General features: G+C 37.8%; 1 protein-coding gene across 2 annotated transcripts in view; it reads right to left on the reverse strand.

The window, feature by feature from the left end:
* Window positions 1-17208, reverse strand: part of LOC126412268 (dolichol kinase) — a 60628-nt gene extending 43420 nt beyond the window's left edge. Inside the window, exons 1-4 of one of the 2 annotated variants that reach the window (XM_050081774.1) lie at window positions 16730-17208; window positions 16362-16619; window positions 4657-4877; window positions 454-642 (exon numbers count right to left, since the gene is read on the reverse strand). In XM_050081774.1, the coding sequence (XP_049937731.1) occupies window positions 454-642; window positions 4657-4877; window positions 16362-16560 (609 nt within the window). In that variant the 5' untranslated portion in view covers window positions 16561-16619; window positions 16730-17208. The remainder of the gene's footprint in view (window positions 1-453; window positions 643-4656; window positions 4878-16361; window positions 16620-16729) is intronic. The other variant, XM_050081773.1, reaches the window with a different exon arrangement.
* Window positions 17209-17994: the final 786 nt, after the last annotated feature.

The following is a 17994-nucleotide window of genomic DNA, read 5'->3' on the forward strand; positions in this document are numbered from 1 at the left end:
CCAGTGAGAAATGCAGCTGTTTCTCAACAGCAGCAATCATTTGATGAAAGTTTAAATAAAGCCAAAAGAAGAAAGTAAGCAAAGACTATTCCAGAGAAATAATTGAAATTTCTGTAGAGGCAAACATTCCACTCAAAAACTCTTCTTACTGAGAATAAAAACTAGTTTGTCTCCTTATTACTGTTATTTCAATTCAACAATGGCTTTTTTTTTCTTTTTATCTTCTTTTGTGATCAACTACAACCTAGACACACAGCATGGCAAACAAATTTGTATGTCAAACAATTTTAAACTACATCAATTATGGGAAAAAATGCTAATTTTGCTAAAAATAAATGCTATATTTTCAGTTCCCTAACAATAATAAATGACAAATTTGAAAACAATAATATTAGGAGATTACAATAGCATGATCTAACAGATGTTTGTAAAAAAATCCTTCATATAATTTACCGTTTGCACATCTGCAAACAGCAACTGGATAATCCACATAACTGGACTGGCTCCCATGATAATGTGCAATGGGAAGATCACAAGTCCAATGAGTACACTTGCACAAATGCTGTAGAAGCCAACTGTTGCTCTCAAAGCTGGAACCAGCCACAGTCCTAGACAAATAACTGTCACACCCACCAGGCCAACCTGTAAATTTCATTTGCAAAAGGACTTAGTATATCAACACACAATTTCTCTGCAAGCTAGGTGACACTGACCTTCATAATATATTAACTCATTTTAAAAGGGACACAAAGAAGCAACCAACATTGTAACTGCTTCTCTCTCTCTCTCTCTCTCTCTCTCTCTCTCACACACACACACACACACACACACACACACACACACACACACCGATAAACAACTGGAATTGCTATGCATAATTTGTTTTGCTCATGATTCCCTGGCCTCATAACAGACATAAAAATATACAGTAAATTAAGCAGATTTATTCATTGTTATTCCTAAGAGAATGCATGTATTTTATTACTGGGTGAGTACACACCTTTTGTCACTTAAAAGAATTAACAATGTTTTTTTGTCAGCAGTCTTCCAACTATGCCACAACTGCCTCACCTGTGCCAACCTCTTCATCTCAGATTAGCATTTACAGTTAACAATTATGTATTACACAAGTAAGATCAGCTTTCAACAACTACTGTGGTTTGTCTTTATGGGGTACAATGTGACACAAATCTATGTAAAAAAGGATTAAAATTGATAAATAATAAGTAGTAGTAACAACAACAATATCAATAACAACCCAGCACATGAATGGATTAAAATCAAAGAATATGGAGGAAGAATAACTGTCTGGTGCAAGTGAGACAAAGGCAAAATGTGAACTGCAATACAGAATGGTCAATGATTTTAAGAAAAAGTTGGACCAACACTCAAATTAGTTGCTTAGACAACATTCGGTGTGATACACTGAACCATAACTCTGACAAAATATTACAGGTTGTTCAAGGTTTCTGAGTACTGTATTCTGATGTAAGGGACATGTGGTCTCTTGTGGCCTGTTACTGAGTGATACTATAATTACAATTCATTCAGTTTGTTCCTTCAGTTACCCATGTTTCTGGGCAAAAATCTTTGCAACAGTATAATATGCAGTCATCAAAACAGAGTAATGCAACAACCCTCAGAAGAAAAAACAGATACTTTCTTAAACAGAAAAAAATACTTCTGTCACAAATAATGATTTTTATTTCAACATACAATGCACTTTGAGCCCAAGGGGTTCATCCTCAGGTGCTTGATCAGCTATACATTTAAAAAAAAAACAGATTATTACTGGCCCTGTTAAGTGTACATGGGTGTATCACAATGTGGCACATTGCAGCTTTATTTTACAAAAATTGTAGTCACGATGTGCTGCCCTGTAGTATACCTATGTAGTCTTAACAGGGCCAGTAATAATTGTTTTCAAACAATGATGCAGACTGATGAAGCACTTGAATATGACTCCCAATCCTCACAATGCATCATGTATTGGAATAGAAATGACGATTTCTGACTGTAGACAGTTTGTTTTCTTTTTTTACAGAATAACAGTCACAGCAGCAACTCTGACAATGGTGGACAAAATTAAGACACACTTCTTTGGTTACTGTTTCTGCATAAACAGCTCAGCATAGCTTCTCTGTGCAGTCTCTCCCAATGCATTCAGCGAAACCATACACAAGGTGCATTCTGGACAACTCTTCAGAGGTAAAAACCATCCACACAAGTGTGTGACTTACCAGGGTAGAATAGGTGGACTTTCATTGGTAAATCATATGGACCACATGAAAATTTTAAATCAGAGAATCATACTTGCTGGCATTTGTTTGCATCTTAGAACTCATTATACTATACAGTATTCCAGTCACTGTGTGACCTTACTTCCCTTTGTGATGAATATCAGTAATTATTTCAGTCCAAGTAAGTAATAATCTGAATTCTGGGAATACTGAAAGCTTTTTGTCTTTATCCCAGTGCTACATATAGAGTTCCCATATTCGTTTTCTGTGCCAAATTCCACTTCAATTTGAATCATCAATCATTTTATTATTAATTTTTTTTAAGGAACACAGCCATTTCTTGTAGAAGTAATATTAGGGAGGCTCCCGTTTTGTTACAAGATCTATTAAACCTGTGATAATTCACACTGCCATCCTTTCTACAAGTCGAGTATCTCCTGTTATTTCTGTTTGGTAAGAGTCCCACACATCTGCGCATAATTCCATTAAGTAATGAGTCAAATTTGATGTTGGACCTCCAAAACAGTCAAGAAGTTCAAGTGTAACAAAATTTCAAGGTTTATGACTGCAGACCAAGATGTGGAACAATTGCAAATACTTATCACAGGCTCGCAAATGTGAAACACAGCATTTTGCCAATAGGCGGATAAATAAAACGTGCTAACAAAGGGAAAATTGGTATAGAACTCATGTTTTCACCAGAGATTACTACCAAAGCACAAAGGGACAAACTTGGGTTATATGCTTCCACTTAAGACCAATTCACACTGGCCATCATGTCATGTCTGCTACATCATGTCAAAACTTTCTCAAATGCATTTCAAATGGTGACACACATACTGGCTTTCCATCATGATATGGCATCATCAAGGTTTCTCTGGAAGAAAGTTTTGATGGTTGGCATCATCCAACCATTATTGATTACATGACCCCCAAGCTTATTTCCTCCCAATAAACAGCCGTATGGTGATCTTCATATTTTGTTTTGTCATAGTTTTCAAGGTTTATATCACTTATCTGTTTGCTATTTGTTATATGTTGTTTTGTTTCATTATTTCTTTTGTTAAAGCTTATAATAAATGATGAAAGATTAATTGAAGCAACGGGTTTGCAGTCTGAATTGTATGACATGAATGTACTGAATTACTTGCCCTTTACTATGTTTACAAAGTGAATTTGTATACATACCAGAACCATTTTAATATTTTACAATGAAATGGTTTGCAATATGGCTGCAACTTTAAGTGAGAAAGTACTTTGGGTAGAATCAGACTGATTAGCACATGTAATTTATTTTTGTGTGGTGTCAGGCATTTTTAGTGTTTCATAAAGAAATGAACTGAAACCTTCAGACACTGCAACAGTGGACAAAAGCTTCTTCAGTGAAGTATACATCAAGTAATGTATTAGAGTTGTTTGTTTAAATATGTTTTTGGCAGGCTTGTTCATTGTAGTAGCTCTCGGGAATGTGAGTGAAAGTTCTTCAGGCATCGGTGGTCAATATTTAACAATGTGGTTTCAGTGGGTAATGCAAGTACAAATAGAGCACTAACTATTAAAGCCAAATACACAATGTAAAGAAATCCTAGAAATCTTTAAGGGAAAGGTAATGAAAATATGACTACTGTGCAAAAATTTGTACACTGGCAACTAAAATTAATCTTAAACAAACCAGTTTTTCACGGATGTGATGGCAGATGTTCCTTTCAGTAATTCTGGGTGTAATTTGACAAAACAAATGAGAAAAAACTGTTGTTTCAACTTTCTAAAATTTGCAGCGCACGTTTCTCGTGCTTTACCTTCTTGTATTGTGTGAAATTCCCTTTCTGTTTCATGTAATGACATTTTTGAGACTATTTTTTGTACTGTTTTACACATCTGCCTTCCTTCTCCAATATACAAGCTACCCCTGCAAGCTGCAAACAATCTGAGTCCAATAAATGTCATTTCCATTATATAAGCTACCGCATTGTGTATATACACCTTGTGCTTAAAAACATTTGACAATCATCTTGCAAAAGTCACAATTCCTGAGAAAAAAGTTGAGGACAGCTGAGCAAGTTCAGATCAAGTGACTTGAATTGATTTGACATGTCATGACATGATGGACAGTGTGAATACACCGTGACGTGACGGTGCCATGACAGCCAGTGTGAATTGGCCTTCAGTGACGAAGTCCACCAGTTGATGTAAATGATGAGAGCTGCCCTGAGGAGGGTTGTTGCAAAATGTTTGAAACATCCATTACTTTGGGATTTTGTGTCATGAAGTAGCAGTACACCAGAAGGATTGGAACAAACCTTAATTTTTTTAATTCCATTATCTGAAGGAATTTTTGTAGTGAGTTATTACACATAAATCTCTTGTTATATAATTACCTTAAAATGCAACTGCACCTGTTCATTGTTTTAATTACCTGTAATATCACTGTAGCTCTATCAATGTCTTCAAGTGAAGTCATATTCCAGAAGCGAGGTATGTTGATTGCAGCAGAAAATAAAAATGTCAAGAAAGACTGCACAATAACCCCTGCTTCTCCATATGTGAAATATTTTGGGCAGTGTGTTAAAATAGTGGGAATGCCTAATGTATAGGCATATGAACCCAACACTGAACCAATAAAGCATAGTGGTACGCCTAAAACAAAGAACATGTATTATAATGTTGTAATAACTGTGCTAAAATATGCATGTCAACACATCAGGCCAAGAATGAAAAAACAGTAAGAGGAATGTGGAGTATTTTGGCATCCTGGTAATAACTGTACAATAGAGACATCATAACTACCAAGAAGCTTAATAGAGAATGCACCTGAAAACATGAAGTTTACACCACATATTCAATTCAGGATCAATGGAAACGTCCGATTCCACCCATCTGCTCTCACCCACGACGTAAGGGTGTTATGGTGTGTGACATCATTACGGCGTGGAGTTTATGAATTGGTTGTGTTTGTAGATTTCGTCTTGTGTCTGATGGCGCCTTCTGGTGGTGTGTGAGTATGTGCTGAATGTAGTGTGCAGTACTGGGTTCATTTGAGCCTTGGTGTGGGATGTGTGAAGTCACTGACTGTGTTTGTAGTTCGGATCTAAGGTTTGGAATTTTTTTCAATGGTTATCAATTTTTTTCTTTGTGTGTTTGGTGTTTTTGTTGAGTGTTATTGGTTTGCTGTTCAAGGTGCGGTAAGACATTTCATTTATTCTGTGGCTTCCATTGTCAGGTATGGATATGACGATGAAATGTAACAGGGCTATGTTGCAGGGCTGAAAGCAAGGGGAAACTACAGCCGTAATTTTTCCTGAGGGCAGCTTTACAGTTTGGTTAAATGATGATGGCGTCCTCTTGTGTAAAATATTCTGGAGGTAAAATAGTCCCCCATTCGGATCTCGGGTCGGGGACTACAAAAGAGGACGTCATTATCAGGAGAAAGAAAACTGTGTCCTATGGATCAAAGCGTGGAATGTCAGATCCATTAATCGGGCAGGTAGGTTATAAAATTTAAACAGGGAATGGATATGTTAAAGTTAGATATAGTGGGAATTAGTGAATTTCAGTAGCAGGAGGGACAAGACTTTTGGTCCGGTGAATACAGGGTTATAAATACAGAATCAAATAGGGGCAATGCAGGAGTAGGTTTAATAATGAATAAGCTACTACCAATAGCATAGTGAACGCAATATTGTGGCCAAGATAGACACGAAGCCCATGCCTACTACAGTAGTACAAGTTTATATGCAAACTAGCTCTGCAGATGATCAAGAAATTGATGAAATGTATGATGAGATAAAAGAAATTATTCAGGTAGTGAAGGGAGACGAAAATTTAATAGTCATGGGTGACTGGAATTCGAGAGTAGGAAAAGGTAGAGAAGGAAACGTAGTAGGTGAATATGGATTGGGAGAGAGAAATGAAAGAGGAAGCCGTCTGGTAGAATTTTGCACAGAGCATAACTTAATCATAGCTAACACTTGGTTCAAGAACCGAGGTAGCATACATGGAAGAATCCTGGAGATACTAGAAGGTATCAGATAGATTATATAATGGTAAGACAGAGATATAGGAACCAGGTTTTAAATTGTAAGACATTTCCAGGGGCAGATGTGGACTCTGACCACAAACTATTGGTTATGAACTGTAGATTTAAACTGAAGAAACTGCAAAAAGGTGGGAATTTAAGGAGATGGGACTGGGTAAACTGACTAAACAAGAGGTTGTGGAGAGTTTCAGGGAGAGCATAAGGGAACAAATGACAAGAATGGGGGGGGGGGGGGGGGGAAATACAGAATAATAATAATAATAATAATAATAGTAATAATAATAACACATTAATAATAATAATAACACATTCACATCTAACTAAATTATTTAACAAATGTCTGCTTGTGTCTGTGTATGTGCGGATGGATAAATATGTGTGTGTGTGTGTGTGTACGTGCGCGTGCACGAGTGTATACCTGACCTTTTTTTCCCCCTAAAGAAAGTCTTTCCACTCCTGAGATTGGAATGACTCCTTACCGTCCCCCTTAAAACCCACATCCTTTCGTCTTTCCCTCTCCTTCCCTCTTTCCTGACGAAGCAACCATTGGTTGTGAAAGCTAGAATTTTGTGTGTATGTATGTGTCTGTTTGTGTTTCTATCGACCTGCCAGCGCTTTCATATGGTAAGTCACATCATCTTTGTTTTTAAATATAAATTATTTAACAGTTACATTGCAGACCCATACACATTCCCTGATACACTTACACATGGAATAACTTATCTGAAACCTAAAGATCAAGAAGACACAGCAAACACAGCTAAATATCGCCCCATAACATGCCTACCAACAATATACACAATATTAACATCAGTCATTACACAGAAATTAATGACACATACAACACAAAACAAAATTATAAATGAAGAACAAAAAGGCTGTTGCAAAGGAGCACGAGGATGTAAAGAGCAACTGATAATAGATGCAGAGGTGACATATCAAGCTAAAACTAAACACTATGCATACATTGATTACCAAAAAGCTTTTGATAGTGTACCCCACTCATGGTTACTACAAATATCGGAAATATACAAAGTAGATCCTAAATTTATACAGTTCCTAAACATATTAGTAAAAAATTGGAAAACCACACTTAATATCCAAACAAATTCAAATAATACCACATCACAGCCAGTACATATTAAGCGTGGAATATACCAAGGAGACTCATTAAGTCCTTTCTGGTTCTGCCTTGCTCTGAACCCACTATCCAACATGCTAAATAATACAAATTATGGATACAATATTACTGGAACATACCCACACAAAATCACACATCTGCTATACATGGATGATCTAAAACTACTGGCAGCAACAAATCAACAACTCAACCAATTACTAAAGATAACAGAAGTATTCAGCCATGATATAAATATGGCTTTTGGAACAGACAAATGTAAGAAAAATAGCATAGTCAAGGGAAAACACACTAAACAAGAAGATTACATATTGGATAACCACAGCGACTGCATAGAAGCGATGGAAAAAACAGATGCCTATAAATATCTAGGATACAGACAAAAAATAGCAATAGATAATAGATAATACAAATATTAAAGAAGAACTAAAAGAAAAATATAGACAAAGACTAACAAAAATACTGAAAACAAAATTGACAGCAAGAAACAAGACAAAAGCTATTAATACTTATGCTATACCAATATTGATCTACTCATTTGGAGTAGTGAAATGGAGTAACATAGACCCAGAAGCACTCAATACACTTACACGATCACAATGCCACAAATATAGAATACATCACATACATTCATCAACTGAAAGATTCACATTAAGCAGAAAGGAAGGAAGGAAGAAGGGGATTTATCGACATAAAAAACCTACATTATGGGCAGGTAGACAATTTAAGAAAATTCTTTATAGAACGAGCAGAAACTAGCAAAATACACAAAGCAATCACTCATATAAATACATCGGCTACACCACTGCAATTTCATAACCACTTCTACAACCCTTTAGATCACATAACATCAACAGATACGAAGAAAGTAAATTGGAAAAAGAAAACACTACATGGCAAGCACCTGTATCATCTAACACAGCCACACATCGATCAAGACGCATACAACACATGGCTAAGAAAAGGCAATATGTACAGTGAGACGGAAGGATTCATGATTGCAATACAGGATCAAACAATAAACACTAGATATTACAGCAAGCATATTATTAAAGATCCCAATACCACAACAGATAAATGCAGACTTTGCAAACAACAAATAGAAACAGTAGATCACATCAGAAGCGGATGTACAATACTAGCAAATACAGAATACCCCAGAAGACATGACAATATAGCAAAAATAATACATCAACAGCTTGCCTTACAACATAAACTTATAAAACAACATGTTCCCACATACAAGTATGCATCACAAAATGTACTGGAGAACGATGAATACAAATTATACTGGAACAGAACCATTATAACAGATAAAACAACACCACATAACAAACCTGACATCATACCAATAAAAAGAAGAAATTAACATAACTAATCGAAATATCCATACCAAATACAACAAATATACAAAAGAAAACAGGAGAAAAAATTGAAAAATACATCCAACTGGCTGAGGAAGTCAAGGACATGTGGCATCAGGATAAAGTTGACATTATACCAATTATACTATCAACTACAGGAGTCATACCACACAATATCCACCAGTACATCAATGCAATACAGCTACATCCAAACTTATATATACAACTACAGAAATCTGTAATTATTGACACTTGTTCAATTACCCGAAAGTTCCTAAATGCAATGTAACATATACCGTACAGTTAAAAGGAAGTCACGCTTGATCAACGTCCGCGTCACCTTCCATTTTTAACCAGACATAACGTCTGAGACAAGAAGGAAACAATAATAATAATAATGGGTAGCTCTGAGGGATGAAGTAGTGAAGGCAGCAGAGGATCAAGTAGGTAAAAAGACGAGGGCTAGTCGAAATCCTTGGGTAACAGAAGAAATATTGAATTTAATTGATGAAAGGAGAAAATATAAAAATGCAGTAAGTGAAGCAGGCAAAAAGGAATACAAACGTCTCAAAAATGAGATCTACAGGAAGTGCAAAATGGCTAAGCAGGGATAGCTAGAGGACAAATGTAAGGATGTAGAGGCTTATCTCACTAGGGGTAAGCTAGATACTCCCTACAGGAGAATTAAAGAGACCTTTGGAGAAAAGAGTACCACTTGTATGAATATCAAGAGCTCAGATGGAAACCCACTTCTAAGCAAAGAAGGGAAAGCAGAAAGGTGGAAGGAGTATATAGAGGGTCTATACAAGGGCCACACCTGAGGACAAAATTATGTAAATGGAAGAGGATGTAGATGAAGATGAAATGGGAGATATGACACTGCGTGAAGAGTTTAACAGAGCACTGAAAGACGTAAGTCCAAACAAGACGCCGGGAGTAGACAGCATTCCATTAGAACTACTGACAGCCCTGGGAGAGCCAGCCCTGACAAAACGTTACCATCTGGTGAGCAAGATGTATGAGACAGGCGAAATACCCTCAGACTTCAAGAATAATAATTCCAATTCCAAAGAAAGCAGTTGTTGACAGATGTGGAAATTACCAAACTATCAGTTTAATAAGTCATGGCTGCAAAATACTAACGTGAATTCTTTACGATCGAATGGAAAAACTGGTAGAAGCCGACCTTGGGGAAGATTGGTTTGGATAACGTAGAAATACTGGAACACGTGAGGCAATACTGACCCTACGACTTATCTTAAAAAATAGATTAAGGAAAGGCAAACCTACATTTCTAGCATTTGTAGACTTAGAAAAAGCTTTTGACAATGCTGACTGGAATACTCTCTTTCAAATTCTGAAGGTGGCAGGGGTAAAATACAGGGAGCAAAAGGCTATTTACAATTTGTACAGAAACCAGATGGCAATTATAAGAGTCAAGGGGCATGAAAGGGAAGTAGTGGTTGGGAAGGGAGTGAGACAGGGTTGTAGCCTCTCCCCGATGTTATTCAATCTGTATATTGAGCAAGCAGTAAAGAAAACAAAAGAAAAATTCGGAGTAGGTATTAAAATCCATGGAGAAGAAATAAACACTTTGAGGTTCGCCAATGACATTGTAATTCTGTCAGAGACAGCAAAGGACTTGGAAGAGCAGATGAACGGAATGGACAGTGTCTTGAAAGGAGGAGATAAGATGAACATCAACAAAAGCAAAACAAGGATAATGGAATGTAGTCGAATTAAGTCGGGCGATGCTGAGGGAATTAGATTAGGAAATGAGAGGCTTAAAGTAGTAAATGAATTATGCTATTTGGGGAGCAAAATAACTGATGATGGTCGAAGTAGAGAGGATATAAAATGCAGACTGGCAATGGCAAGGAAAGTGTTTCTGAACAAGAGAAATTTGATAACATCAAGAATAGATTTAAGTGTCAGGAAGTCGTTTCTGAAAGTATTTTTATGGAGTGTAGCCATGTATGGAAGTGAAACATGGACGATAAATAGTTTGGACAAGAAGAGAATAGAAGCTTTCAAAATGTGGTGCTACAGAAGAATGTTGAAGATTAGATGGGTAGATCACATAACTAATGAGGAGGTATTGAATAGAATTGGGGAGAAGAAGAGTTTGTGGCACAACTTGACAAGAAGAAGGGATCGGTTGGTATGACATGTTCTGAGGCATCAGGGGATCACAAATTTAGCATTGGAGGGCAGCGTGGAGGATAAAAATCGTAGAGGGAGACCACGAGATAAATACACTAAGCAGATTCAGAAGGATGTAGGTTGCAGTAAGTACTGGGAGATGAAGAAGCTTGCACAGGATAGAGTAGCATGGAGAGCTGCATCAAACCAGTCTCAGGACTGAAGACCACAACAACAACAACAACAACATATTGCAATCAGAAATGGGGGAGGACTTGTCTGCTATTAACTTCCTCCAGTTATTTGGACTGATTGCTGGGATTGTGAAGTGTAGTATTTGTCATGAGAACATGACGTTGACCAAGAGTTCTCTTGTACGTATGGCGATATCGGCGCACGTGTGTGTGTGTGTGTGTGTGTGTGTGTGTGTGTGTGTGTGTGTGTGTGTGTGTGTGTGCGTGTTTTGGCCGACCTAGTCTGTAGTGCCAGAATTTGTTGGTGGCCAGTAATATATATATTTTTTATTTTTTTGGGTATCAATAGTTATGGTTGACCTATAAAGGTCATCATGAACAACAATAACGTAGCAACCTGGTTGTATGTTGTTGCTTTTGCTTCTGAATCCTGAGTCAGACACACTGTGAAGACATGCTGTGCATGAACCTATAGTTAAACAAATACTAACAAAGAGAGAGGGGCTGGCCAGTACTTACCTCAGCTCAGTACAGCTCATAGATACACAAAAAACAGAACCGAAAATTTACGTTCCTAGCTTTCGGAACAAATGTTCCTTCATCAGGGAGGAGAGAGGGGAAAGAAAGGGAAGAAGGGAAAGTGGATTCAGTTACTCACAACCCAGGTTATGAAGCAACAGGGAAAGGAAAACAGGGAGGGTAGCAATGTTCCTTCATCAGGGAGGAGAGAGGGGAAAGAAGGGGAAGAAGGGAAAGTGGATTCAGTTACTCAAAACCCAGGTTATGAAGCAACAGGGAAAGGAAAACAGGGAGGGTAGCAAGGATGGAGGCATGGTTGTCAGAGGGAAGCCAAAGATATCTTTGACTTCCCTCTGACAACCATGCCTCCATCCTTGCTACCCTCCCTGTTTTCCTTTCCCTGTTGCTTCATAACCTGGGTTTTGAGTAACTGAATCCACTTTCCCTTCTTCCCCTTCTTTCCCCTCTCTCCTCCCTGATGAAGGAACATTTGTTCCTAAAGCTAGGAACGTAAATTTTCGGTTCTGTTTTTTTGCGTATCTATCGGCTGTACTGAGCTGAGGTAAGTACTGGCCAGCCCCTCTATCTCTTTGTTGGTCTTTGTTTCACATCTTTATATGAGATTTTCCATTAATCATTTTGAACCTATAGTTAGTCTGCTCATCTGCACATTGTCTGAGTCCGCTGGAGAGAAGTGATGATGGCTCCTTGTGCCTGCAACAGTTTAACTTGTTCTAGTCTGCTGTTTAGCAATTCTTCGACTGATTTCACCTCATCTTTTGAAACACAGAATGACTGTATGCCAGAGATATTTTTCTGTACCCAGGTAAATAACTGAAGAGGTGTTAGAATGTGACATTCTGTAGGGTGCTGCAGACTAGCTCGTGTTGCCACGCACTTAATGGTAGCACCAATACCATCACATACATTTTTACCGTGACTGTTGCGAAAAAATTCCATTCTGTATGAATCTGAAAAGCATGGTAATGCATGCATAAATTTGAGATTTTTACAGTTTTTGTACTGACTAGCTGCCCCATCACTGAAGTATTTCACAAAATGTATGAGGCAGCTTGTTTTGCCAAGACAGTGCGAATGTGGGCATGAACTGCAATGGTGTCATGAATTAAACAGTCACTAAAAACGCACAGGTTCATGACAGACACATTACCTGATTCACCTCTATAGTAAATCGCAAATGGCTGGAGAGTTGCTAGACTGTTGTCCCAATGATATCCTTGGATGGCATCTTGAACTATAGGCCTAAATGCATAATTTTCAGAAAAGTCTAGTATTACTATAATTTCATCTTGTTTCAAATTATCCTTACAAAACTGGAGATAAGCCGACTGTGCTGTTGCTGTGAAGCTGTGTGTGGTCAGTTTATCCATTTTTTGACAACACATTTCAACAAAATCTTCCACTGTACTTTGCTTTGTTTCAAGACTTGTGCGATCCATGTGTGTCCATTGTTTATAAGAAACAAGTTCATTGTCATCCGCAAGGAGTTCACCATACAGTTTGTTATTCATGTATTCTGCAAGATTTGCCTTACCAGGACACTTTTCACACCTGTGTATCATGTACTGGTAGGAACTGATGTCACACACTAGCAGCTTCATTGCACCTTTGTAATCCAGACCAGAATCCTTTATAGCAGCAAACATCAGCTTAGCATTTTGATGGGTCTAACATAAACAAACATTGTGTGTGCCCCTTGCACTTACAGGCGCAACCCATTTCGGCCGAAGATTGAAAAAAAGATGATAAACCTACTTTGGTATTGGGATACTTTCCCTTGAATTCTACATACAGTTCTGATATGTTGCATAGTGACAGTATTTTTTGCATCTGTACAGGTACATTTCCCATTTTCACCATTACATAGTCTTTTTTCCAGGCATTATTCGGCTGTAGTCATTATTTTCATAGAACTCCGACACTAGCACCTTTATTTCTGAACTCAATTACTTACCCTGAGCCTGCTGAAGTTGTGGAAGCACTCCTTGGGTTGCTTTTATATTCCTAGCTTGCTTTACCATATATGTAGAAACATTAAATTCCTTAGCAGTGTAGTCAATAGACCAGCTGGGAGGTGCAAGGGCAAGAATAGCTGCTTTTTCCTGGTGTGTGGATATGGCACATTTTTCTGTCAAATCATGTAAAATTTTGTCCAAATCAGAGCATTTCTGGCATGATTTCTGTTCCTTTGGAGCAGATAGTTCTTCCTCTTCCACCATTAGTGTGTCAGCTATTTTGTGTTTTAATTCCATTTGAGCTTCTTGTAGTTTTCTTCTACCATAGCAGGGCCCGTCTATTCCCAACTTTGTGTGCCTTCATGGGAGACAAACCAAGAGCAGTCACTGAAATATTTAATTGTTCATCCGCTGTGGTTTTAGGTGGTTGATATTCTTCATCAGTCATGTAAATTATCAGAATATTCTTCATTTTGTTTTTAGCAGTGTAACACACCTGGAACATAACTTTTGTCCTGGTTTCATGTTAAGTCCCACACACTGATTCACTTTCAATACTGATTTTATATCAATTTCTCTGAGGCTACACTTCACTGTCTTCTTATGAATCCGAAATGGATCAAAACAACTTCTTTGTAGGAAAGAATACTTATCCAGAAACACTTTCATATGATGTTAAACACTAAAGTTTCCTGGAACTGCACTTCTTGTGCCCACAGGGTGTATCCCAGACCTCCATAGCAACAAATCTTGGTCCAATTCATCCAGATTATACAGTACAAAGTGAATGCCACATTTCGTTCCATATGTTGTTTTATGACATTCAGATGCTTGTGCTCTAGCAATACTGCAACTTGTTTGAACAACTCTGCCTCCATACTGACTTTCCATAACAGTACTGACCAGTCTGAACTAGAATCTTAAAAACATTAGTAACCTGCAATTGTTGCTTTGTTTCCTTTGTTGTTCCTGCCCAACAATGACTAATTCTGTCCCTGAAAGCTACCATTGTTTAACTTTTTGTTGCCTAATGGTTCCCAACAATTACTTCAGCTTTATCTGAAACAAGCTGTCTGCATCATCACTATTACTCGCTAAATCGCGTTAACAGCAACGTAACCAAATACATCTCTGTCAACTTTTATTGTACACTAATGCCTTGCAATAACAAGTTGAAATTTTGCCACATATTATATCATGGTCTACTTATGCAGTGTTTGAAATTTGGCTTGGGTATCACTTGTCCCTTTTGTGCTACCACACTTAGAAAATCCATGTTTTCAGGTAATTTTTCAAATTGTTGTATTTTCATGTGCATGTAACTTGGTGTGACTGATATGGGCAAGATGAGTTCTGTGTGTGTTTTGCCCACATTAAGCTTACCACAAAAAAATTGATACTCTTTTTGAGTGAATTATATTTGGCACAGAGGGCACCTACAATTTTACCTTTTAACGTATGACATTTTTTAAATCACATTTTGGAATTTTTTATTTTCCCTCAGAAATATGTTGTTGGTGTTTTGATTAATAGTGTGTTCTCTAAGTGGATGTTACAGGGTTGTAAAAATTTCACTGGACTGTGCGGAATAGTTCCTAAGTTATTAAGACCTGAAGTTGGGTCTGAAGATAGATTGCCAGATGCGGGTTGCAATTTCCGAGTCATGCCACTTTCTTTCACAAGCCATAATTCTTGAACTAATTGGCAGGAGACCTTAAAATTTTGTACATGAGTGTTCCACATTTGGTAGCATCGGTGTGCTGTATGTCAGCCAAATCTGAGACTATCAGCTGGAACATTTTCTCAAATTGGTTGAATTGACATGGAATGAACCTTGTCTTATCTATACGTATTTTCACGCTTGTGCCCTGTGTATGTATGGACGTAATAGGCACCATGTTGGAGACAGAATAACCATTGCCGCAATACTGATTACGTCATAGATCAAATAAGACGTGCACTTATGTTTCTACAAAAGCATATCGGAAATAATGATTATTTAAATGATTTTTGGTAATCGTGACAAATTTTGTTGTTCCGTGTTACAGAATACTACAGCACAAAGCTATTACAAATAGTATTGCTTCCTAATTAAGTATGACACCTAGTGGAAACAGCCAAACACATCTCAACCTTAATATCTACACACCTGACACCACCCCCAAAAATTAAGAGATACTGTTTGTGTAGTATGCACAAAGCCAACTTTATATTGCACGACAAATATTTCAGACAATGGAGCCAAAATCTTACTGTTTTTTTGATAATTACTGAATTACATGTGGGTAAACGCAAACAGACACTTCATAGACAGAAAATTTATACGCCATTTGGAAATGATCGATCGAAATAAAACTCTATAAGCAATACTGTGTGCTAAAGATTACTAAATTGCATACACAATGGAAGTAGCCTATTGAGGAAGCATGCTGATCAAGATTTCAAACAGAAATACCTTGTAATGAAACTTTCATAAACACAATATCCAGCAGGCTTTGCTCTGAAAAATTTCTCACTGACAATCGCTTGCAATTGTCAAATATAATTTTAGGATAAAACCAGTGTTGTATGTCGTCAGTGTTTACAGTTTTAGACTACAAATTGTTAAAAGCAACACTGACCACCTTCCAGTATCATCAACCAAGTAAGTATCTTTTAGCCGTCAGATTTATTGGCAAATAATAATACGGTAGCTTGTACTGCAACATTTCTGGGCCTACCCTCATGGACGAACTACGGGTGATGTACTTACTTGTTTTCTGCAACTTTAGAAGCAGAAAGATTACAGCGCCTGGTATCACATCATAAACATCGAAATGTTTCAAAGTATAATTTTCACATAAAGAAATTCTTATAAGTTTCCATACGGCAGCGCCTAGCAGACCGGCACTGAAAGTCATCAGCAAATAGTTTGGATTGTGAGTTTTTATTGTACTCAATACCACTGCCATTGGTAGGAGAGAAATCAGCCATTCTCCTGTTGACGCGCCGGGCCTGTTAACAGTAAAGGCTGAAACAATCCTTAAATTGACAGAAGCATCTGGCTGAAGGAAAACCGCATCTTGTCTGTACTCTAGTGTTTCACTGCATAATAATGTAGAGACAAGGTTTACAACTGACCTCGTGTTATACTTATCCCTCATTAAAATTGCCTGCAATCGACTGCCCATTATTTTGATTTTGCACCTCTGCGGTACTCTGTTCTCGGCCAACAAACAACCGCTGCCACCCGTCAAGGAAAGCAGCCTACGTACTGAAATCAAAGTTCAATCATCGTCAGCAGTTCGGAACAGATAACTCCTGCTACATCTCAGCTTCTTGCATTATTCCTGTCACGGCTTGTTTACATCAGATGCACACCACCACAGATGCTACATACACACGACTGACATTCCAAAGTCGAAGGAAATGTCACCGTCAAATAATCGGTAAGACTTCGAGCAACATCACTTCACTTAGTCCAGTCGCAAACGGTGAAAGTTTACAGCCAACAACACCTGGTATGTACCATCTACAAGACACAAAACTCAGAATATGTAATCCAAAGCAAGAAACTAAAAATAGGTGTTTATCAATGCCCAAGAAAAATTCGTAACAGATGCTCTTCACAAAGGTTGTACAGCAAACATCGCACAATGCAGAGAAGTGAAAGATGAGGAATACTGTCATCCAGACATTTCAGTTATTTTTTATTTGCCCCAGGAAAAGTAAATATACAAATATGTTTATATGGCAATATATACAGTTCTTTTACCTTTTCTTCTTTGTCAAGTACCAACCAACGACAAAAACAACGGAGTTTTTCTCCTTCAGTAGGGACAACTTTTCACTGTTAAATACTTCGTCTATTTATGTTCTTGTTTACGTGCACTTTGGACTGTTTCTTTGTCCGTGCATTGTAAAACGTAAACATTTTTTTCCGGTTCAGAAGAACACTCAAAAATAAAAAATATTCAGATCGTCATGGAATCTTTGTAAACAGAGCATGTAAAATACATTCCTGGAAATTGAAATAAGAACACCGTGAATTCATTGTCCCAGGAAGGGGAAACTTTATTGACACATTCCTGGGGTCAGATACATCACATTATCACACTGACAGAACCACAGGCACATAGACACAGGCAACAGAGCATGCACAATGTCGGCACTAGTACAGTGTATATCCACCTTTCGCAGCAATGCAGGCTGCTATTCTCCCATGAAGACGATCGTAGAGATGCTGGATGTAGTCCTGTGGAACGACTTGCCATGCCATTTCCACCTGGCGCCTCAGATGGACCAGCGTTCGTGCTGGACGTGGAGACCGCGTGAGACGACGCTTCATTCAGTCCCAAACATGCTCAATGGGGGACAGATCCGGAGATCTTGCTGGCCAGGGTAGT

Source organism: Schistocerca serialis, chromosome 7 (genome assembly GCF_023864345.2).
Source record: "Schistocerca serialis cubense isolate TAMUIC-IGC-003099 chromosome 7, iqSchSeri2.2, whole genome shotgun sequence".
In the NCBI taxonomy this organism is placed as follows: Eukaryota; Metazoa; Arthropoda; class Insecta; order Orthoptera; family Acrididae; genus Schistocerca; species Schistocerca serialis.